Genomic DNA, 23,715 nt, shown 5'->3' on the forward strand with positions numbered 1-23,715 from the left:
AGGAGAAACTAGGTAACTGGGGTGGACATTGGGCCTGTGGCTGATCTGCCCATTCAGCAAGGACCAGAATGACATAGGCTGGAGAGAGGGACAGGGGTGGCCTAGTACAGGCAGCCCCTAGCCTTGCATCGCAGCCTCCTGTGAGCCCTCAGCCACACACCCAGCCTGATGCCCAGAGACAGGCCCTTGCTTTGTAGACTGACAGCAGAATCTAGCATGGCTGGAACAGGCTTTGTGATTTGGGGACAAGGCTGTAGGAGGGGTCTCCTCATGATGGTCCATTTCTCTCTCTCTTCCTTGGTGAAGGTAAAGAAAATTATTTCTGGAAGGTCTTAGAAATGGTAGCCATAGAACCTGTGCAGCAGGGGGCTTGCTTTACTTTTTTTTTTTTTTAAAGCATGCAACAGGTCAAGTTCCATATTTCAACTTGGGATTTAAATTTTTGGTCATATATATATATTTGTAAGCAGAGTTTTTGCCTTGGGAGCTGGAGAAAAATTCAAAGGATTTGGAACAATTTACAAATCCCCTAAGTTAACAGAGGAGAATATGAGGAGGCTGGAGAAAGTACCAAACACCATCTTTGGTTTCTCTCTGTGTATATATATACACACACACATACGTTAATCCAGCCATGAAGGAAATGTGACCTGTTGTTCCTCAGGGACAGAGGTGAAACAGAATCCAAACCCCAGGCTCAAAACAGGCCCAGACTAGGACCATCCCTAGTCTGGCCTTGGTCCCTTCATCCTGCAGGTATTTCTAATCATAAAGGAGCCAGCCTATGGCCAGGCCTGGGAGGCAGAGACCTACAGTATATAGGAGAAAGGAGATGGGCAACCCGGGCTCCTTTATTAGCCTGGGGGGTGGGGTGTGGAAGGGAGAAGTGAGAGCCACAGTTCATACTACAGGATTCTTCTCTTCTCTGCTGCTAGTCTGTGCTGCTGAGATGCTAGAAAGTAGTTTTTATTTTTGGTTCCTACTCTTGAAAAAAATAGGATAAAAGATAATGTCCTTGGTCGGGTAGGGTGGGGAGTGGTGGATTGGTTCCTGCCTGTATTTGTGTCCCTCTGATGGCAGAGAAGGGTGGCTACGAGCTGTGCGTATTTCACGCGGGGATGTTGGGCATCTGACTGTAGGATGCTTGCCTTTGAATTCAATTATAGTTTTTCTCCCCTTTTCTTCTTCTCTCTCAGTGCCACAGACCCTCTCCTGGACCTTGAGGTGGGGACAGCTGCCCATGTGGCACATGGTGGTGGTGGAGGTGAGATTCCCTCCTCCAGCCTTGTCTCCAGAGCACACTCACAGCCTTCAGCTCCTCAGGGATGCGTTGTTTTGTTTTGTTTATGGATGTGTGTGATTTGTTTTGTTTCTTTTTTTTTTTTTTTCAAGCAACAAAAGGTCTAGAAAAAGGCACAGGTAACTGCATATGTGGAAAAATAGAACAGATGGGGCTGAGCAGAAGCTGCATGGACAGATGGACAGATGGGAGAGGATGCCCAAGGGAGCAAGATGACTCCAGGCGGTTGGCTGGTAATGTCTGCTGCCGACACTGGAGGCCAGGCGCTGAAGTAGCTGTAGAGGCTAGATGCTTGGGGGGCCACTATCCTTGGGCAGGAATAGAGGTGTCCTGAGCTCCCCTCTACCTAAGAGCTCAGGGGAGCCTTGTCGGGTCCTGGGTTCTCCAGAGAGGTTCCTGCTCCGGGGTGGAGAGTAAGTGGAGGTCTCTGCCAGGCAGTCCATGGAGCTGCTGCGGTCCAGTGGTGGGAAGCTTGAGGCCTTTAGGTTGGCCAGTGTGTGTGGTGACCCCAAGAGGCCCCTCCAGGATGGTGCTACCTGGTGGCCTTGGGGCAGCTGTGGGGAGCAGGGGCTGTGTGTGCCCATGGGTTCTGGAGGGGCTTCAGCCCTGTGAGGTTCCCAGTCAGGAGGTCTTCCTGGGCCTCTGCCGGTCCTTTCCTCTTCCAGCTCTGACAAGAGTGTAAACTTGGAGACCTTGGCCACAGGGGACACCGATGCTGAAGGGCTCTCTGTGGGACTCCAGCGGCTGCGCTCCTGGGCCTCTCGGGCCCCGGTTAGGTCACTGCCGCCCCCTGAGAAGCCACTGACCCAGGCCGCACAGGGTCCAGGAAGCACGGTGGGCTGGGCTCCTGGCCGGGCCTGTACCATCTGGATCCCACCGATGGGAATGAGGGGGCAGGGGATGCGGCTCAGGAGCTGGGAATGCAGAGGCAGGTGGCTGAAGAGGTTCTCCTCACTTCGGCTAGGGAGGTGGCCATGGAAGTCATGAGGGGCAGAGAACGGTCGGGGGAAGAGAGGAGCAGGGCCAGCTGATGGCCTTCGGGACTCAGTCTTCCGCTGGAGTCAGAAAACAAGACGGGAGAAGGCAAGGGTTACATGCCTGCAGAACTGAGGGCTAATGGTATAGAGGGCGGGGAGGCCTGAGATTGCAGTAAGGCTGGTGCGTATGGCCAGAATCAGGAGTCCTACTGCAGTTCTCAGCGAGCTTCCAATTGGGCACCTTAGAGGTACATGGTGCCCACATCTGTAGGAGGCAGCTCTTGTGTGTGTGTGTGTGTGGCGGGGGGGGGGGGGGGAGGAGCTCTGTGCTCACCCTGGTCTACCTTGGCTCTTCTGCCTCTCCCCTTCTTAAAATGGTTTTGGCCTAACTTACCCTTGCATATGGATTCCCACCCAAAGGTCTCAACCTTTCTCTACAGGAAGTTCAATGAGGCAAGAGAGATGCTTCAGTTAGTGTTCCTCCAGGAGAGATGCTGTGCGGTCATGACAGCACGGTGTAAGAAATGTCAACAGGGACAGTGCCAGCAGTGGACAGTGTCAGCCTTGGGGGTAGGGGGAGGGGCAGTGAGGTAGTGGTACAAATACTGCAAGGCACCTGGATGGGGACAGTGTAGATGATAGAGCAGTGTCAAGGAAGGGTGATGGGCAGTAGCGGGGTGTGGTGGGGCATGGTGGTGACAGAGGCAAGGCTGTCATAGTTCCACAGGGATGGTATGGACTGTGGTGCTAATGGAGGAGATGGGGACAGATGATTTTGGTAAAGCTGTCAACTGCTCCAAGGACATACATGGACAGGGAAGTGATGGCCGAAGAATTACCCAAGTGTTATGTCCATATTCAAGGCTACACTGCCCACTAGGGCTTGAATCCAGAGTCTGGGAACACCAGAGCCATGTCTGGGGCTTCTGAGGGTGCCTCAAAGTGCAATGAACTGGCTGACACAGCAGGGACCTAAGAAATGCTTGCCACATGCCCAGGAATACTAGCCTGGCTCTGGGGTGAGGCGCAGAGGGTGTGAATGGGCAGCTTTTGACCCCTGGGAGGGCCATAGCAGGGACTCACCCATGCAGAGGTGCACGTTTCAGGGCTTCTGCTGAGAAGTGTGTGAGGTAGAGGCACGGGCTGGAGGAGGGCCCGTGGAACCGGCCCCAAGCCCAGGCCACTCTTGTCCGCTGAGGGGCTGCAGGGCTCAGCCAGGGCCCATTTCCCTGGCAGCACTGTCTGTGGCGGTGACTCGGCCTGACCCAGAGACCATCTCCTGGTGGGTGAATATCTGGGGGTGCCTGTGTCTGTGGCACGCTCGAGTCCAGCGGGCGCTTCTCTTCCTATGGGGTAGGGAGTGAGACGGGACAGCTCCGGTCTTGGAGACCCACAAAGGTGAGGGCCCAGGTCCCTTCCTGGGCCCATCTGGGGACCAGGTGTGCTCGTGACTGAGGCCTGAGCTTCTCGGGCCGGTGAACATTGCTGGGGAGACGAGTCATTTTTGGTGAGCGAATGTTTGCGAGTGAGTGAGGGGCGGCTGCCTGCTTCTTTGCTTGGGGACCACGGCCTCCTAGGGGACGTGGCCTTGGGACTCGGGGCTGAGCTCATGTCCTTCTCCAGTGGGGCCAGTCCCAGCCTGGGAAGGCCTTGGGTACCCCGGCTAGGTGTGGAACAACTGCTGGCTGTCAAATGCGTGGCTTCTGAGACGGAGCTGCCTTGTGGGACCTTGTCAGAAGTGCTATCTGGAGCCCGAGGGCCCTGAACGGGTGAGGAGTCCTCCTGTAGTGTGGGGGGCAGGCAGGGCGGAGCTGCCTCCGAGGATGGCCCGGACAGCTCATCCTGGCTCTCTTCTTCCTCCTCCTCTTCCTCCTCCTCATCTTCATCCAGGTCTGAGTCTGAGTCAGAGTCCTCCAGGTCTGAGAACTGGTGCTCCTCCACAGCCTCGGCACCCTCTTGCCCCTCTGAGTCCTGGAGCAGGTCATCACTGGTTCCTGAGGGGAGAGCACAGGGGACTCAAGATTACAGCCACTTCAGGCTAAGCCCGGTTTCACTGCCTGCCAGCTAGGCACAGTGCCACGTGGCAGGCGACCAAGTGACATAGCAGACGGAAGAACACTCTGTAAATAATAGGGCACAATGACCTCATGCCTCGACGCGCAAGTTCAGCTCTGCGGGCTTAGGTACGTGAATTCATGTAGCCCTCAAAGAATCCTGGCATCACCGGGGAGCTGGGGGTTCTATTCTTACGCTCATGCTGTGGATAAGGAAACCGAGGCAAGGGGGATCAGGTAACTTTCCCAAGTAAGGCCTAGGTCTTCACTGGGGCAAACAAGACCATCTGCTTTCTGGTTTCTCGGTGTGGGTTTCACCACGAGCCAGCTATAATGCTGTGCCTCAGTCTCTCCTTTTGATAAGTGGATGTCTCACTGTACGGTCTTTTCTGAGAGGCCTGGTACACAGCAAGGGCCCAGATAATTACAGCCACTATGACCCCATTACTGATGGCATCTATCACTCTGGGACAGGGCATGCTGGCTGGTCCAGCAGACAGCCACGGTCAGTTAAAATGCAAACCAGATGCTAACATGACCAGGCTGGCCTACACAGCGGCTCTGGGCAGATGGCAGAGTTTAGCTTCTGTGAGTAGCTGGGCTAGGCTGGCCTCAGTCTGCAGGGCAGGCCTGACCCCTGCCATTCCTGCCCTGTGGAGCACTCTGAACATCAGCTTCCAGGTCTGGCTCCTTATGAAGTGGAGGTTTCCATCAGCTGGCTTGAGGCTGTGCCACCATCAGCAATGGAGACCGAGGCATCTCTGAAATGGTCAGCTGTCGACAATCTGGGGGATGACCTGGAGAGTTTGTGCTCTGTTGGCCCATCACTAGACTGCTGTGACATGACCAGTTTGAACTGGTTCCAGGTGGCCTAATGTGTCCACTATCCCTATCGTTTGCCCGGGCACCAATATTCTATTTTCTCCTAGTCAGGGAAGATAGTCCCAGAGCCCTGGCTCTCCACCATGCCCAGGAGGGCCAGAAACGATGATGTTAATACCTCCGTGGTCAGGTACCAAAGTGAGCATTCATTAGGAAAGAGAGAGAAAACTGTGTAGAAAAGGAGTTGTCAGGCAGAAGGAGGTTCCAAGGGCAGGGTTTGGGCAGATGGGAGCGAAGAGATGAGGCCTTGAGGGGAATGGGTGATGGGATGGGAGAAGACATAACAGACAGGGGATGGAGGGAGGGGCAAAGCCCTGCATCAGCTCATTCTGCTGACCTAGGACTTTGGCAGGAGCCCTGACTGCAGGCCTCAGGTTTTACTCAGCCCTGGCCCTCACTCACATAGTGAAACCCAAGCGTAGAGAAGGCCACGGCATGCCCCACAATCATCCAGCTATCTCCTGGCCTAGTCAGAACTAAGGTTCACAGTCCTCACGTTATTACACTACAGTAAAATGGCATTATGCTTTGAGAAGCAGATGCAGCCACGAATCCCCACCCTGCCCTCCTCTTTCTGGGTGACAATGGCTGGTTTATGTCCTTTTGTGTCTGCTACCATCTCCTCTGTCTGTGTCTCCCCTCCCATAGGCAGGTGGCCAGGGTCGCACTGTTAGCATCTGCACATGAAGGCTGAAGCAGGGCCCTGACTGGGGTGGGAGTTGGGGCCAGCATCTCCTGACATCCATCAAGACAGGCCCCAAAGCCCTTCTTTACTGAGGAGAAAGTGAAGGCCCCCCGTATGAGTTCCAGTGTGGCGGGGATGATGGAAGAAGCCCTCTCCAGACCACATTACTTCAGGCACTCCACATCTGATTCCTGCAGGCATCTAAAGGGTTCCTCTGCCTGCTCAGCACCCCCCCACCCCTTCCTGATATTACATATGGGCCTTTTTCTGCCTTTAGTGCTTTCAAATCCAGTGGAAGGCACTGGACAGAACCTTCTGGGTGCAGTTTCTAAGACTGGCCACAGGGTGGCGGTGGCTGACAACCCACTCCTTAGCAGTGCGCTGGAGCTGGGGCATCCTGGCTTGGTGCTTTTCAGGGCAGTTCCTGCTACCAACTCTATGTTTAGGACACCCAGATCCTAAGCCCGTCACTGGGTCTGCCTTGGTGCATGAAGTAACAGCTCCATCCTTTCAGTCTCTTAGGTTACAAAGCTTGGAGCCATCTCTGGCCCTTTCCCCTCCCCTCCTCTGCCCTCTATGATGTAGCAGGACCATCTATGGGCTCAGTCTCTGAAAGCATCTGGAATCAGACCACTTCTCATCTGAACTGTGATCATGTGTCCAGCCTGGATCACATCCCTACACCCCTGCTGGAGTTCTCCGCACACAGGCAGAGGACATATGTATCACTCCCATTATACTCAAGGATAGAGGACAGATGTCAGCCAAGGCCCCCTGTCTTTCATGGTCCTTCATGGTCCCATGTCTGGGCTTATGTTACAGGGCCCTCGCCAGGACACCATCTATAGTAGCCTGGCATGCATTTTGACAACATGGGGACCTCACATTATAGTTTGTGACGACAGTGCTTTGAGTGGATCGTTGTAAACATTGGTTTATTCAGTGTTAAAAGAAACATGATCTAACTCTTACTAGATTGCTTCACAAACAGAAAATAAAAACCACAGCTTTCTCCTTTCTTCTCTGCCCCCCTACCCCCACCCCACTCCCTTCCTCGTCTTGTCACACTAAGCCCTGACCCTGACTCCTGAGAATCTACAGCTAAGGTTTGTCACTCTATCTGCCACAGCCCCTCTGGCTTCCCTCCTTAACCGTGTCCCCTGCCTTGTCTGCTATCAGACTGCCTCTAGCTTGCTTCTGATGCTGGAGGACCATAGCCAGGTTGTAGTGATGTGTCAGGGCCGAGAAGGGATGGGCCTACCCGATATAGCTTTGCCTTTCTCAGTGACACTCACAGTCCCACAGACCACGTTGCAGGTTCCTATCAGAAGGGACTTCTAGCTAAGTGCCTGAAGATCTATCCAGGTCCCACTAAGACAACTCAAGGCACGTGTTTAGAATGTGCCTGGCACACACTGGGTGCGCCAAGTTGCCTGCCGTTACTCATGGGCTCATGTTCAGCAAGCATTGCCTGAGCTCCTGTTGGTGCTGGCTTTCCGCTGGAACACTAGGTTATACTGAACTGCACAGTGACTGGCTCTGTGGCACTGGGGAGCATTTTATGAATTTAACATTTGCTGCTTTCCCAGTTGTTCAGCAAACTAGAAGGGAGGACATAGAAGGGAAAGATGGCGGGAGGGAGGGAGAGGAAGGGGAACAGTAGTAGAAATGAGGGTGTCTGGAAAGGGGGAAGGTCAGGGGTAAGGGGGAGGGATGCGAAGTGGAGAGGGAGTTAGGGAGAGAGGAGGTTGGTACCTTCTTCGGCTTCCAGCTCCTCCAGCACCCCCGTCTCTTGGCACTTTTTGCTGTGGGCTTTCGACTTCATGTGTTTAGTCAGATTCCCTGGGAAGAAATGAGAACAGACTCATGGCCTGGTGCTAGGGGGAGGGCAACACACAGCTGCCAGGCCACAGCTCCTTAGACAAGTGCCGAGGGCTGGGCAGGGGCCAAGGCCTCCTGTGCTCCAGAGTCCAGCCAGACTATACAACCGTAACTGCTACAGAAGGTCAAACACAGGAGCTGGGGCGGGGAGGGCATGCAGCTGGGTGGGGGGGCAGGGTACAGTGAGAACCAGAGATGCTGGTTAAAACACAGAGAAGTTGAAAGACCACTCAGGTGCATTTTTTTTTCTTTCTTCTGCTTCTGTCTTATGTTTGGGCCCCGGAGCTGGTGGCACACTCAGATAAGATGATTTGCAATCTTAAATGCTGGAGTGACATGGGATTCTCATGACTAATACAGTAGCTGCGGGCTGAGAAGTTCTTCTGACCGAGTATACTACAATCAGGCCAATCCTTAGGGCCTAAGCAGAGAAAGCAGGGTGTGGTTCCTTGCAGGAGCAGTGAGGTGAACAGCAAGGGACATGAGCCCCACAGGCTCTGGGACGCAGGCTGGGACGGTCTTAGGGACAGCCCCCTCTCTGGGGCACAGTGCAGACAGAGGATTAGAGTGCTATGGGAATGGGCTGTCCGAGGCTCTGTGAAGCCCCGAGGTGCTGCCCCAAGTTGTAGGCCTGGCCCCATAGGCTGGGGAACTGGAGCGATAGCTTCTGGGGCCAGGGTAACAACAACAGCAACAGTGATGTCACAACAGCAACAGTGATGTCAGGTTCTCCATGGTGCACATGTGTGACAGGCTGAAGGGTGAGGAGCTCTGCGGACAGAAGGTTCTGGGAGGAGAGGCTAAGCTCCCTGTCCTGTCCCCAGAGAACACAGACAGACGTCACAGGAAGTTTCTTTGGGTTGTGCTCTGAGGACTGCTGTATTTCCACATGGCTGATCCTATAACATGTCGGAAGCTCCCGGGGTCAGGTACGCTGTCCCATGAGCTTTAAATTGTTGAGTCTGAATGGATGGATAGAAGGAGGTAGAATGGAAAGATGGAGTCTCTGGGAACAAGTGTACAGGGGATGAGGGGATGGACCAATGCATGACTGAATGGAGAGAAAGATAGAAGCATGAGGACAGACGGACACTGGAGGAGAAGCCGATGGCAGGCAGACAGAGGAGGCAAGGTCCACAGGGAAAAATAAATGGGGGAACTGGTGGAAGTTGGCCTGTAAGCAGATGGGAAGATGGGCGGCTACATGATCGGAGGATGGATGTCCACACGTGGGAATGTATAGGAGGCCAGTCCAGAGGGGAAAAGGAGAATGGGCAGACAGATAGAGCCGGGGGTGGGGACAAGAAAACCTGTGTGTGCACGGGGGTGGGGGGGTCATGAACAGGGACACTGTTAGATGAGTGGACAGGAGACAGGGATAATGGGAAGAGAGATGGACAGACAGATGAACATAGCCTAACCAAGGGTGATCTCTGCTCAGAAACGTCAGGTTTTCAGCTGAGGCTGCTGGGGAAGCACAAGTGAGATCCCTGAGGTTGGGTGAATATGATGGCCAAGACTAGAGAGGACTAACTCCTTCCCTTCCCACTCATCATCCAACTCTACCCTGCCCAGCTTGGGCCTCCCTCCTGCACCTGGATGGAGAGCTCCCGAGTCAGTCGCATGCAGCAGGTGAGACGAGAGAGCTGTAGGCCAGAGATCCCAACTGCCCTGAGGTTCCCGTCCTTGGGTCCCTTCTCTGACTACCCTCAGTCACACCGGTGACATTTGCCATATACGTTATCCCTGTAGAGTTTAGATTTCTAGTCAACCATGCTAGACACACTGCTAGAGCAGTGTCTGTAGTCTCCCAAGAAAAGCACTCCAGAAGAAAAGTGGTGGCTGAGATTCCACAGGCCATGTCCTTCACCCCACTAGGCTCAGTCCTTCTGTTTCTGACTTAACTCTGGGCACGGGTGCTGATGACATTATTGGGCAAGATTCTTGGCTGTCCTGGGTGCTGGCAGGGCTCCTGCAAACCAGCACAGTGAAACAACTGGCCCAGAACCACAGCGTTGGCTAATGTCAAGCTCTGGCTAGACTCAGGTCTTGGGACCCTCGAATGCGGCTGGCCTTGCGGTGGTTTTGTAGCTGGAAGGCCTGGTGGAGGGGGTTGAGGGGGAGGTCTGGGCTCTGTACTGCTAGCTGTGTTCCCTGAGTAAGCTTTTCAATGTTCCTTACTCTGTTGGGCCCCGGTTTTCTATTTCTTTAAATACCCACCTCGTGGAAATACTGCGAAGGTCACAAGGCAAAGCACGTGGGAGTGAACTACAGCTGGCCCAGAGCAGACCTCACCCCCAGTGACAATCTCTTTTATTTAATATTGTGCCTGTGAATGGTAGGCCATCACTCTACCAGTGAGCTACGTCTCTGGCTCTGACTCTGCCAGGCAGTGTACTGGACAGGGAAGGGGCTAGTGATCATAGGATGCTCTCACCCTTGAGTAGGAACCTCAGGGGCTCTCTGAAGAGGCAGGAGGGAGCCCAACCCCCAACGGCCTGTCCTGCCCCTATCAACATCCTGTAGAAGCTACAGGGAGGAGGCTTGCCCAGCCAAGGTTTTTCTCAGTCAACCCAGCCCCCAGGGACAAACCAGCCTGGCATCTGGAAGCAGAGGTTGGGTGGACAGCTGGAAGAGCAAGTGTTTGGAAGGGGAGCTGGCTCTAGCAAGAGCACCAGACAATCACCTTGTCTCCTGGGCTGAACAAGGGCCTGCCCACAGCTACCACTTCTGTCTCCTAGGAGATCAGTGTAAGGGCTTGTCCATAGCTCAGCCACCCCTCTGGCCTCTAGGAAGAATCTAAAAAGAGGAAGGGACTCTCCTAGGGCTAGCATGCTACCTCCTCCTGCCTCACACATGAGACCCTCTTCAAAGAGTTCCCAGAGACCAAACTGCCACCTGAGTGTGTGACAGACACAAAGACAAGACACAAACAGGCAGACAGAGACAGACAAGAAGAGTCTCCTGGCACAGGCATTGGGAGATGGTGCAGACATGGGATTGAGGTCTGCCAGTACCCATACATCCCGGCTGGAACCACAACTCAAGGGCAAGACCCGGCTAGGAGGCAGACAGACAGGTCCTGAGAGGGGAGGAGGAGGTGCTCACGACTGACGGATGACAGGGCTTCAGAGATGTGGCTCTAAGGAAAGCCGGGTACTCTGGCCTCCCGCCCCGCTCTATGCCCAAGGGGAATCTCTCTGTTCTCCTCTGTTATCAACTCTGCCCACTCAGTGCTGGGCCGGAAGTATGAGAGTCCATGTTTCAGACTTACTTCCATGTGCTCAGATGGCTCAGAGGCCCAGGGAGGAAGACCTTAGCTTGCTCCTGGTCATTGGCCAAGAACAAAACCCAGCCTCCTGAAGGCACTCCCTGTACCTCTGGAAATGTGAAGGCCACAGTCCCCAGGATGTACTCTTAGGACTGTCTGGATCTCTGGGGTGGCTCAGAGACAGAGAGATCCAGGGAAAGTTCCCAGGGGATAAACTGCCACCTCAAACAGACCTTCCACAATGAGTGAGGCCAAGGTGTTAAGTGGGAGTTTCTCAGGGGACTGGGGCCAGGTGCATGTGCACTATGGTAGCTCAGAGGGGAGGCTTCCTCAGGGCTCTTCATGCTGAGGGCAGAATGATGCTATCGCTCAGTATACCTGGAAGAGCACTGTGGTCATCCAGAGGTTGCCTCAGCCAGTGGAGGGAGGAAGATGAGGGCACTGTGTCCTTGGGACAGAGGATGATGGGCTTTGGGGATCTCTTCTGGCCCAATCGAGAAGTTCTCCACTTTCAGAATTAAGGGCTTTCTTGTTTGCATTATCAGTCAGTGATTCCCAACTCTCTTCCACAAAAGCCCAGAAAAGAAGAGACTGGAGATGGGGGCGTGGGGCAGAGGACCCATGTGCACTAAGCTGGGCTGCTTTGGGTCAGGATCCTACCTAACTGCCTTCTCAGCACCCTTTGAGACCCTGCTTCTGAGATGCTAAGGAAGAGGACCAGGAAAAGGAAGTGGAAGGGTGGGTGTCTCCATCCAGTTCCAGATCATGGTGGGAAACTCTGTGCTCAGCTTGAAGATGACGACGAGAAGACAGAGGAGAGCAGGGTCTGCTACCAGGAAGAAATGAGTAGTGGGGCATGCTGGAAGAGGCCACTGGGCCTGGAAAAGTGACAAGCCACTCCTGACCCAGTGTGGCGAGAGCAGAAGGCAACAGGAGCCTTGAGGGTTCGGCTCCCCCCTGTCCTTAGCTGTTGCCCTGCCCCCTGTGATTCAGAAGGAAAGACAAGAGGAAAGCCAACATCTGCCTTGAGTTCTGTCTCTGCAGCACCCTGTGACTCCTCCTCTAGTTCACTCAGAAGAGAAGCCAGGATCCTCACATCCAAACACAGGCAAAGTGTGAGAGGCAAAACCCACTGGGGTGCTCACCCCCAGCTCCCTTGCAAGGTCCACCATCTTTCTCTGCAAGCAAGCTATAGGACCCCCCCCCCCCCAACAAGGGAAGTGCCCCATTCAAGAACCTTGCTTGTCCATCCCACCAGGGCCTCAAGACTATAGCAGGCCCAGGCCACCATCGCCTGCCATTGCTCTCTGAGATGCACGCTCTCAACAGCCAGTCCTTCCTCTCACAAATGACTGCTAGACCCTGTCCTAACTCTGTGGGATGTGGGGCAAGGCTGGAAGCTGAAGTGATAGACTCTCAGGATGGGGGTGGAGGTAGGTTGAAGCCGGACCCTATGCTGAACGCTGCAGAGACGAGGGGTGGATCAGAGAACTCTGGGTGTGGTGAGGAGGAATAGAGAAAAGTGAACATGCAAGTGTGTCATGTGGCTCCAAGTGGAATGGATCCCCTAGTGCAAGAGTGACTGTGACAAGTGTGCATGCCAGAGGTCATCAGAGCTATGAAGACATGCAGAGGAAGGGGTGATGAGGTCTACAGAGAACCACAAAGTGTGGACTTAGAGGCTGCGGAATATGGGCAGGAGTTTGTGTGACTGTGGCAGCTGTGGGCATCACCGACCAGTCTGGAGCCACACTGCTCTGCCATGGCTACCAAGTGGGTGGGCGTTGTTCAGGATGTGGGAGTACTCCAGTCCTTAGGCAGAGGGCTCTGTGCTGGGGCTCCCCCAGGGGGGATCCCTGCCATGGGCAGGTGGTGCCCCAGCTAACTGTCTCTTACCTTTGGTCTTAAAAGCAAAGTGACAGTGCTTGCACACATAGGGCCGGACGTCAGTGTGGGTGCGGATGTGTTTCTTCAGCATGCTGGGCTTCTTGCAGCGAATTCCACATTCCTCACAAACATATCTCCCTCGGCCGCGGCCTCGCACATATATATACTCTTCGTTTGATTTGTACCTGTGAGCAACAGGTGTCATGTAAAGGAAAAAAAAAAAAAAGGCGAGGAGGCAGGCCGAGCCCCACCTCAGAAAACTGGCTGGATCCAGCCAGGTGTGGACACTGGAGGAAGCGATGTGCTATAGCTACAGAGCTGAAAGGGACTCAGTTGCCCTGAGGAGCCGCCAAGGACTCCTGCAGCCCAGTGTCAGATAGGAGGGATGGCGTCTAAAGTGGCAAATTCCCCGCTGGCTGCTGGCTGCCTTCCCACAGCCAGCTGCTGCCATGGCTCTGCCACAGAGAATAGCCACTGGAGGCCACCAGAGCCACCGAGAGAGAGAGAGAGAAAAACTTACAAAGTGATAGCCGCTGCCATTCATCAAGCCCTTCACCTGAAGTAAGTCACCATCGCCTCACAAGGAAGAGCTAAACAGGTTCAGAGAGGGTGAGACACTCACCGAAGAGCACCCAGTCAGAAAGGGCTGGACCAGAACCCGCACCTTCCCACGCCATGTTGTCTGTTGGGGTGCACTGTGTGAAGGATGTCTCTGTATATTCAGTTGTTGGTTGCTGTGCCCTCGGAGGTGAGTACTGGCTGGATTTGGGTACTGTTATTCTTACGGATCATCCACCTGCCTCAGAATTCTGCAAACACTCTCCCTCCCTCACCTGTTGATTGGCTTAATAAAGATCAGGTGGCCAATAGCTAGGCAGAACTTTCACACCGAGAAAGGGTGTCTGGGAGATGAAATGAGTAGTGGGGATTTAGCATCAGACATGGAGGGGGTCGGTAGTGTACCGGGACTGAGGGTGAGGCAAAGAACTAGGGTGGGGTGGGCTAGGATTATAGGATTAAGTTAGATGAACTAGCTGTGAGGTAGTCCAAGCTAAAGGCCTAAGCTATAATACAAATAAATCAGTCTCTGTGTCATTATTTAACGGCTGGTGGGTCCACAAAGTCTTGATGTAGTCATCTCCCCCAAGGGTCAACAAAAGAAGGTGGCCGACCAGGAAGCCACACGGACACGTGTAAGAGGGAGGAACAGGGGCCACCATTGCCTTCCTGGGTACCGAACGCACCAGGAGCACAGAGCTCTCTTCCGTATCCCATACTGGAGGCGTGAAGAACAGCAGGAGAAACAGTTCTGGTAGCTTTCTACCTTAGAAGCCATCGACCACTACAAGACAGATGGGGATGTGTCTCCCCAATGCCTCAGCAAGAACTGCTTGTCATCCATGCTCACTGGAGGGCCAGGTGGGTGGATGGCAGAGAGATGACAGCACTGAGACTGCTCAGACTGAGAGGTGTGACCAGGATGGGCTCGAAGAGGGGCTCTCAGATAGGAGCTACAGGTCACAGTAGGGGGTTTATCTCATACCTCATGCCTACACACCCACAAGTACACACTCCTCACACACCCAGACCTATACACTCACAACTCACACAAGCAATCATACACCCCTCGTGCCCACAGTCGTACACACCCCAACACCCACAGTCACCCTGACATCTGCAAACCACACCCCAACACCCATAGTCACCCTAATATCTGCCAACCTCACACCCCAACACCCATAGTCACCCTGACATCTGCAAACCCACACCCCAACACCCATAGTCACCCTAATATATGCCAACCTCACACCCCAACACCCATAGTTACCCTAATATCTGCCAACCTCACACCCCAATACCCATAGTCACCCTAACATCTGCCAACCCTACACCCCAAATATCCATAGTCACCTTCATGCGTTACAGTCAGCATCAAACACCTCTCACCACAGATCACAATTCACACCCTCACACCAACAACCATACACCCCAAACACCCATAGCCATCCTCACATTCACACACAGTCGCACACTCCTTGCCCTCAGTCACACCCTCACACCAACAGTCACACACTGCCCACCCTGTCAGCCTCACACTCTCATACCCACAATCACATTCTTCAAGCACACACCTCCACTATCACACTCTCACCCTACAGTTACACTCTAAGCCTGCCTGCCTATCTATCTATCTATCTATCTATCTATCTATCTATCTACCTATCTATCTAATCTACATCTTGTGTTCAAAAGAAAGACCTGCACGCAATGGGGGGTGCACTCCCAGAATACCCTATGTACAAACACAGGAAGAAGTTCGCCTTCATCCTCATGTTTTCCTTGTGCCCCTGGAGTGCAGTCTTCAAGGGAAGCAAGTTGAGGCCGGCACTCTTTCCCAGTAATAAGGATGGTTTATGCTATAGGCTCTCTGTCACCTGCCACAAACCTCCAGTTGGCTGCGGGAGGTTCTGTTTGGTGGGTCCATGAGACTCACTCCCTGACCACTCTTCCGTGCCACATTGCTGCTCCTCACACAGCCCCTCAGCTGTTCTGGCCTCCACCTACATGGACTTTACCATGGCAACCGGAAGTGGGTCTAAGGCAGTCCATCTCGCTGATCTCACTTCTTCCTCCACATCACAGTAAGGGCAGAGAGGGTTTTTGCAGAGAGGTTGTCATCCTATGCCACCTGGTCATGTACTATAGAAGCTGGGCGCCATCTACTGGCCAGCACGTGGCTAGGCAGGATCGGGAGGGTGGCAAGCAGAAGGAGGATTTTCAGCAAGGACAAAGGAAGAGGTGTGCTAAAAGGTATGGGAAGTTGGCAAGGAGAAGAAAGGAGACCACACAGGTCATGTGGGCCACACGATCGGTCACTGGGCAGTTTAAAGACTCCAGACCTGATGGAAGATTACATTGCAGATAAACAAAATCTCAACAAGAGGCAACTATCCACTTGCCTCTTGGGAACGGTTTAGATTGGGGAAGACTGGGGCAGGAAACACGAAGTATTCTGAGAGTACCTCTACATCCTTGGCAGCTGTCTGTATAGAGGAAGGGTCAGGATGAGGGAGAAACAGACATCTTAAGTTTCCACTGGCCTTGTTCTCGAGACCATTCACAGGCTGGGAATGAGGCAACGAGGGTACTCATTTTAACAACTGTGTGTAAGACAAAGATAAGAAAGATACGCAGAAACATCTAGCACATAGCGGGGACCTATGGATGCAGAATTTTATAGGTTTGTGAAGAGTAGGGTGGCTGGGCAAGAGAATGGAAGGCTGCTCAGGGATGCTGTGGCAGATCCAGGGGAGAGGTGCGAAGGGAAAAAAATTGCCCGTTTGACCTGCCACACACAGCAAGGGCAGAGCATCAAGGACCAAAGACAGGGCTGAGCTTTGAAAGCCCAGCAGAGATGGCTTAGAAAGGGGCAGGGCAGCAGAGTCACAGGTCACGGAGGGCCGGAAGATGACGTTGAAGGCTCAGGGATTTTGAAGAGACAGCTCCAGTTGAACACAGGGTTCAACCCTATGACTTGCTTCAACTCTTTGAAGGCTGAGACTGTAGCTTTGTGGAACACCTTTCTGTCAGTGTGGGCTAGTCCTGAGGCCAGCACCCACCTTGTTTAAGTCAGGCTCCTCCTACCAGTCAACCATGCTCACTGGAGCCTCCCCAGAGTCTAACATGGTACCTGGTGCCCATCAAGAGCTCAGTAAATGCTCACAGGTCAGAACAGTAGCCAGGGCTTTTGTTCAAGTACGCTGGCATCAGGCTCTGCACTGACTTGCCCACCCCATGTGCCCTTACACACAAGTTTCACCTAATGCTGAGGGCTCCTCCAATATGCACAGCATGAATGAACATGCCCTTCCTCCCTTCCTCACTCCATTCCCTTCCTTCCTTCCTTCCTTCCTTCCTTCCTTCCTTCCTTCCTTCCTTCCTTCCTTCCTTCCAGTTTTTAAAAAAGATTTATTTATTTATTTATTTATTTATTTATTTATTTATTTATTATGTATACAGCATTCTACCTGCATGTATGCCTGCAGGCCAGAAGAGGGCATCAGATCCCATTACAGATGGTTGTGAGCCAGCATGTGGTTGCTGGGAATTGAACTCAGGACCTCCGAAAGAACAGACAGTGTTCTTAACCACTGAGCCATCTCTCCAGCCCAGAAGAGAAGCTCCTTCCAGTTTTTTACATTAAATTCTAAGTTAGCATACAAAGTAATGAGCTTCAACATGGCACACTTTTGTTTCAATCAATTTTGTTTCTCTAAACCACAGATACCCTGTCCCCCTGTACCTGCTCTGGCTGGTGCTTCTCAACAGTTTCTCTTTCTGTTTTCTGCCTTATGTAGACTTACTATATAGCCCAAGCAAGCCTCAAACTTCCAGTCTTAACTGACTGTTATAGGCATGTAACATAACTAATGAGAATGAATGTAAGCACAGAGTGGAGGCCAGAGGACTTGAGTCTCATCTCTGGATTTTACTAGAACTTGCTACCAACCGTCGCCCCTCCATAGGACCAGTCCATCTTCAGTCTTTGGGGATGCAAAGCACTTTATAGACTAAACATTATCCACCTTCCTGTCCAACCCCCAGTCCTTTTGGCCTCTGTACAGAAAGGGAAGCCAAGGCCCAAAGAGCTTAACTGACATGGTCAAGACAGGCCAGTGCTGATCTTCTGAGCACCTCGCTGCCGTGCAGACTGCTGCCCACTCTTGGTGCTCAATGTAGTTTCCCAGTGACCTCGTGTGGTGGTTTGAATATGCTTGGCCCAGGGAGTGGCACTATCAGGAAGTATGGCTTTGTTGGAGGAAGTGTGTCACAGTGAGTGTGGACTTTAAGACGCTCATTCTAGCTGCCTGGAAGCCAGTCTTCTCCTGCTTGCCTTCAGAACAAGATATTGAACTCTCAGCTCTTCCTGCACCATGCCTGCCTGAGGGCTACCATGTTCTGACCTTGATGATAACGGACTGAACCTCTGAATCTGTAAGTCAGCCCCAATGAAATGTTGTCCTTATAAGAGTTGCTTTGGTCATGGTGTCTGTTCACAGCAGTAAAACCCAAACCTGGGATCTACTGTGCTGCAGACAGGGAAGAAGAGAACTGTTGTCCACTCAGCCTTCCCTGAAACTGTAGCCTGAAATGCGACATCCAGGTGTTGGCAGCTGCAGAGAGTCAGGGCCAGAAAGCAGAGAGGCAAGGGTAGCCTTGCTTGGAGCTGGCCACCTCTTCACTGCTGGATGCTTTCTCTCAGAGGCCCGACACACAGGCTTCCCTGTGTTGGCAGGCTTGGTGTAGATGACCCATGACTCTGGGGACCCATGTAGCTTCTCAAAACCCTGCTGTCCACCTGTCCCCTGCAGTCCCTACTAGCCAGAGTGTCAGCTAGTCTGGTGTTTCCATTAAAGAAAAAGACAACTCTAGGAATTTGGAATGTATTAGCTGCAGGGAATCTTAAGACCAGGCACCCTGACTGAGATTTAGAGCCAGGCAGTGGGGGTTCAGCAGAGCAGCCCCAGCAGCCCCAGTTCTGGAGCTCCCATGTCCTATGGGGACAGGAAGTAGCTCTTTGTCTTTTGGTCTGGGTTTTGGTGGTGTGTGTGCGTGCGCGCGCGCTAGTGTGTTTATACACACAGCTGCCAAGCATGCCTTGCGCAACTATTTTTGAATTCCACTGTAGCTCTGAGCCTGGAGACTCCAAAGCAAAGAAAGCCTCTCAGGCAGGCCAGCCCTAGTCAGGAGGACTTCAGTCCTTTAGTCAAAGTGGCAATGAGGCATCATGCTCAGAGCTCCTAGGCAGCTGTGAATGGAGATGTCTGACAGGGAGCCAGCTCTGACTTTGGTGCTATGGCATATGACATACTAAATCTTAGACTGATTTGAGTTCCCATCCTGCATTCGGCTGATGACACTGAACTTCTTGTCTGGACAGTCAGTGTGTGTGACCCCTTGATTTGTAGCTCTAGACTCTCTGGAGTTGTTAATAAGACCTGAAACTTTTGCTAAGTTGACAGGTGTTTGGCACAGATTACACCAGAGGAGGTGACTATCCTTCTGCAGGTTCCAGAAGAGGGGTACAGTGGGGGTGAGATGACTGAGAGGATGAGGTGATCTTAGGCTCTGCATATGAGAAAGATGTAGGTATCATAAGCCACTGTAAGGCATTGAGTTCCCTACCACAAACCCATGCTCCCCATTGCATAAGCCAGGTAGCCCTGTAGGGAGGAATCATGACTGTGAGCCTAACGGCTGCAGGCAGATAAGCTTGTCCAGACCATCAAAGCGCTGTCAAGTGGATGTGTATTTTCTTACATAGCCTACATTTGTTCCTAAGACCAAATGGAGGGTGGGCTGTGCTCAAATGCTGAAGAGGTAGAGGGGGTACCTATGGGGGGATGTGTGTATGGAGGACTATAAGAAATGGAAGGCAGGGCACACGGCCTCTCTGAAGGGTCAGAGAATGCTGCCATCCAGCTAAAGGTGGCATGAAATTGCTGTATTTTGCAGGTTTCCTGAGAAAAACCACAAATCCAGAAGGGGGAAAAAACAACAACTAAAAATATCAGTGAACTCATATAGCTTTTACTGGGTGCCAACTGCTATTTTGAAAAGCTCACATGTTACCTCATTCAGATCACATGACAGTGGATGAGCTATGGGCCCCACCCATCCTGTTCTCACTGAGGGTACAGTTATAGAGCACCAAGTACCTGCCCAAGTTCATATTGTCAGTTAATGGATTCAGAACTTGAACCCAGGTCACCTGCCTACACAGTCAGGATCTTAAAGCCTGTGTTATTATGCCCTAAAAACAAACAAAATTAAACTGTATAAGTCAAATAGAACTCAAGGAGACAGAGACCCAACCTAGAGCTAAGTTAGCTCAAGGTAACTTGAGCCCCGAGGCCGTGTGGTTGAGTGCTTGTAGGCACATCTAACCTTTCAAGTTCATGACTTTTCTCTCTACTGAGCTATGCCATTCTCTTGAAGAAGGGGATGGATGCCGTGACCTCTAGGTTACCCTCTGAGGCAGAGATGCTACAAAGCCTACTTTGTACTTGTTCTGTGGATGGCTCCACACACCATTCAGGTTTAACTGTAAAACTCTTGCTTCTCCTCCAACTTTGGATGTATAAAGGGCTTTTCAACTTCCTGACTGTATTATGATCTTTTGACAACTCTGGCAACAACATGGGTACAACAATCACGCCGAGCGAGAAGATGGGACTGGGAATGTTCACACTGGGTATCTCGGGAACTGAGAGAAGCCTTTGTCTGTGGAGTTCAGGGCCAGTGCTCAGCGGTCGGCATGCTTGGGGAGATGCAGCCACCGTGAACTGGTTAACCCCAGGGAAGCTCAAAAAAAAGGAATGATGTCTGTCGGGGAGGAGCAGATGCCAGGTGGCACTGCCTGCTGGGCTGTGTGTCTGTTAAAAATACTCAGTTGCCAACACAGACCTTGATGAAGCTTTAAATGATGGGGCTTGGGGAGGGGGTGGCTGAGCTGTGAGGCCAGCAGGGTGTTTGCCTCAGCTCTGGATACACCTCAGGTTCCTCTCTGATCAGGATCCTGAAGAATGACAACAGGTATTGATGCTTTGCCAGGTGGGGGTCGTTTAATGTGCCATCCAGTCCCACACCTGGTGGACTGGGACTTCTACACAGGTACAGAGCCCACCGGTCAGCAGAGGATTCTACTCTATACGCCTACATTAGCGTTTGGTGGTATGCCAACAGTCCTGGCCTGAGCCTGGGGCTGGGGAAAAGCCACCAGACTCTGATCTTGGCCTCAAGGTATCTACAAAGCCACGAAATGAAAAGATAGATTTATCACTGCAGACGGGGCTAAGGGGCCAGACCTGGCAGAGGGGCAGTTGGCCATGGGGCTCAGGGGCTTTCGATCAAGAACAACAGTCTGCAGGTAAGTAGGGATGACCAAGAAGACTTTTCTCTGTGAGCCCTGGGTGAACACAGCATGGAAGACATAGCAGTAGGTAGATCCTGAGGCTAGGGAGAGGTGAGTTTTCTGAGGATTTGGGGGGTCTGTCATCCCATCACCAAGAGGCTTGATATCTCTTTGACTCCCCAGTTGTGTGTTTTCAAGCAAACTAGACCCCATTCTTGGAGCCCCTTTTCCAAGCTACCTCATTTCAGGGTGTGGCGCCCTCCAGAGGCTCTTGGTCAGGAAGGAGCACGCTATTGAAGGGCTTGTGTGGTTCTTGCACCGTCAGAGAATTAGCTCTTCCACAGGGAGGCTGGGGTTCACATGTCTTCTCCGGCAGGCTCCCTTCGAGCCTTGTCTCTAGCATGGAGCTCTGTGATTCTCACAGCTCAGGCAGCTCATTGGCAACAGGAGAGGCCCCACATGCCCCATCAGGACTAGCACACAGCTCATCCAACCCTCTGGGCCATTGTCACTGTACAATGAGAAACACAGGCTCACACAGAGCCCAGCATTGCTGAGGCCCACAGAGCTAACAACAGCAGAGTACCAACTCACTGGCAGGTCCCCACACTCCAAGTCCAAGCCTTATCCCTCCTCTTTCAATTACAGTCTGGGAAAGTGACCCTTGCAGAAAGAATACCACCCCATGAGTCTCCAGCTCCACAGGCCGAGAGTTCCTGCTCTTGTTTCTGAAGAGGCCCAAAGACAGGAAAGGTAAGGGTGTCAGAGCTAAGAAGATTCAGGTACCCATCTTGCCAGACCTTCCATCTGTCTCCAGAGCCACATGTCCCTAGTTGATGTGTTCCTGTTGTCTGTGGCTTACACAGTTACAGAACAAGCTGAGTTTCCCCTCCCTCTGATAGGTTTGTCCACACCGGACTCTGGCTCCTTCCAAAGCCCATAAGCAGTGGTGCTCTCCCATGCACCCCTCTGAGCCTTGGAAGGTTAGAATGTGTCTCCACACAGACCTGGGGTAGAGGTGAAGCCATGGCAGCCATCAAAGAGTTCTTTGGAAGGAAGTGGCATGGCTAATTATTTTTTTTTTTTGAGAAGCAGCCCACTGGCTGTCATTCACTAAAGATGAGGGATATATTAGTGATTTTTGTTGTCCCCATGAGCAAGTACCTGACAAGAAGCAATGTAAAGAGGAAAGAGAAGGGAAACAGTCCACCACAGAGGGGCTGCTCATGCCTGTGCAGTCAGAGCAGAGAGAAATGAACACTGGTATCCCCACCCCTGCCCCCACCCCTTTCCAGTCAGAGCTCCCGGTCCATGGGTTAGTACCACCCCATGTTTATGGGGGATCTTCCCTCCTTAGTTAAAAACCCCTGGGACACCCTCACCAACACACCCAGAAGTGTATATCCTAGGCGGTTCCAAGCCCAGTGCAGTGCTGATGAACATGAACATCATGGTGGGAGAACTTTACTCTCCTGTCCCTTCCTCCCTCCCTCTCGCCCCCCTCCCCCTTTTTTTTATCAGCATACCAATCCTATGATTTTACTCACAGAATAAGAGAGAAAACTGGCAATACAATTCTGGGAATTGTCAAGAAATGAGTGGATGAAGAAGACTTGGCCAACCCAAGAAAATGGCTGTCCCCAGGAGGGACAGTGTAGAACCAACCTAAGTTAAATCAGGGAAGAAAGGACAGAGGACCATCCTCCCCTCTGCCTGTCATCCTCAGAGAAATATCCTCTTCTCCTATCCTTCCTTGAGCTGTTTCTTCACTCTCCCCTCTCCCCAACACACACACACACACACACACACACACACACACACACACACTCACACACACACACACACACACACACACACACACACTCACACATACACACTCTCTCTCACACACACACACACACACACACACACACACACACACACACACATGGGTTCAAACAAACAAAGTCCTGCTCATTCCCCCCTCCATTTCCCCAGCCTCTTCGGCTTCCATTCCTCCTCCATCTTGGTGGTCTCTCCCCTATTCATCCTTTTAGGGCGGGGCTTTAATACCCTGCCTCCATTCCTCATCTCAGCCTGGACCACAGGAAATCCATTGTCTTGGAAACAGATCCCATAACATCCACTACATTCCCCACGGGGCTGTGCAGCAGACAGTCCCACATCTCTACCTCCCTGGGCCTCCAGGCAGGGTGATGCCTAGCTGAGCTCTCAGTTCTTGGCTTCTTGGACTCCACTTGGCTCTGGGTATCCTGTCTTTCATCATTCTTGACTCACCCTCCAATGCAGAACCCAGCCCCCGTTCTAGCTGTCCTTTCCCTTTCTCTCTTCTCCTTCTCCCCAGGTGACCCATCTAGTCAGAGCCGCAAAGTGCAGGTGCACACTGACAAGTTCCATGTGTGTATTTCCAGCTCAGGCCTGCCCTTGAGAGTCAGGCTCAAGAACCAAGTGCCCATGCCTCCTGGAAGACCCTCATGTGGAGGAAGAACTGGCTCTCAGATTCACATGCTCCACAGTGCCCCCAGGGCCGGTCATCCACTCTCTCAACTTGGGTCTTGTGTTTATCTCTGTTCTGCATGTGCCCAGCAGTGATTGGGGCCACACTCAAGGTGGCCACGCTTCATTTCTGCCTTCCTGTTCTCTTGTCAGGAGTCCCAGGGTTACCACCCCACTGCCCTTGCCATTGCTCTCCCAGCTGTAAACTTAACATTATCTCATAATAGCTAAGGTAGCAATGGCCTAACACAAAGGCTGTTTGGACTCTCAGTATCCCATGGTCTTCATTGCCTTGGTAACCACTGGGTTCCTCTAAAATTCATGTCACATTCCCCAGTGGAGACAGAATGATCAGATTTGAAGACAT

The 23,715-nt window shown here is 52.4% G+C and overlaps 1 protein-coding gene across 2 annotated transcripts in view; it reads right to left on the reverse strand.

Annotated features, from left to right (window-relative positions):
* Nucleotides 1-374: 374 nt before the first annotated feature.
* Nucleotides 375-23,715, reverse strand: part of Hivep3 (HIVEP zinc finger 3) — a 314,456-nt gene continuing 291,115 nt past the window's right edge. For both annotated transcript variants that reach the window (XM_021160203.3, XM_085839013.1), the window contains 4 exons: nt 12,947-13,122; nt 7,654-7,740; nt 3,361-4,271; nt 375-2,355 (listed from right to left, as the gene is read on the reverse strand). In XM_021160203.3, the coding sequence (XP_021015862.1) occupies nt 1,585-2,355; nt 3,361-4,271; nt 7,654-7,740; nt 12,947-13,122 (1,945 nt within the window). In that variant the 3' untranslated portion in view covers nt 375-1,584. The remainder of the gene's footprint in view (nt 2,356-3,360; nt 4,272-7,653; nt 7,741-12,946; nt 13,123-23,715) is intronic.

The sequence above is a fragment of the Mus caroli genome, unplaced genomic scaffold, assembly GCF_978045245.1.
Source record: "Mus caroli unplaced genomic scaffold, Mus_caroli_1 scaffold_6, whole genome shotgun sequence".
Classification (NCBI taxonomy): domain Eukaryota; kingdom Metazoa; phylum Chordata; class Mammalia; order Rodentia; family Muridae; genus Mus; species Mus caroli.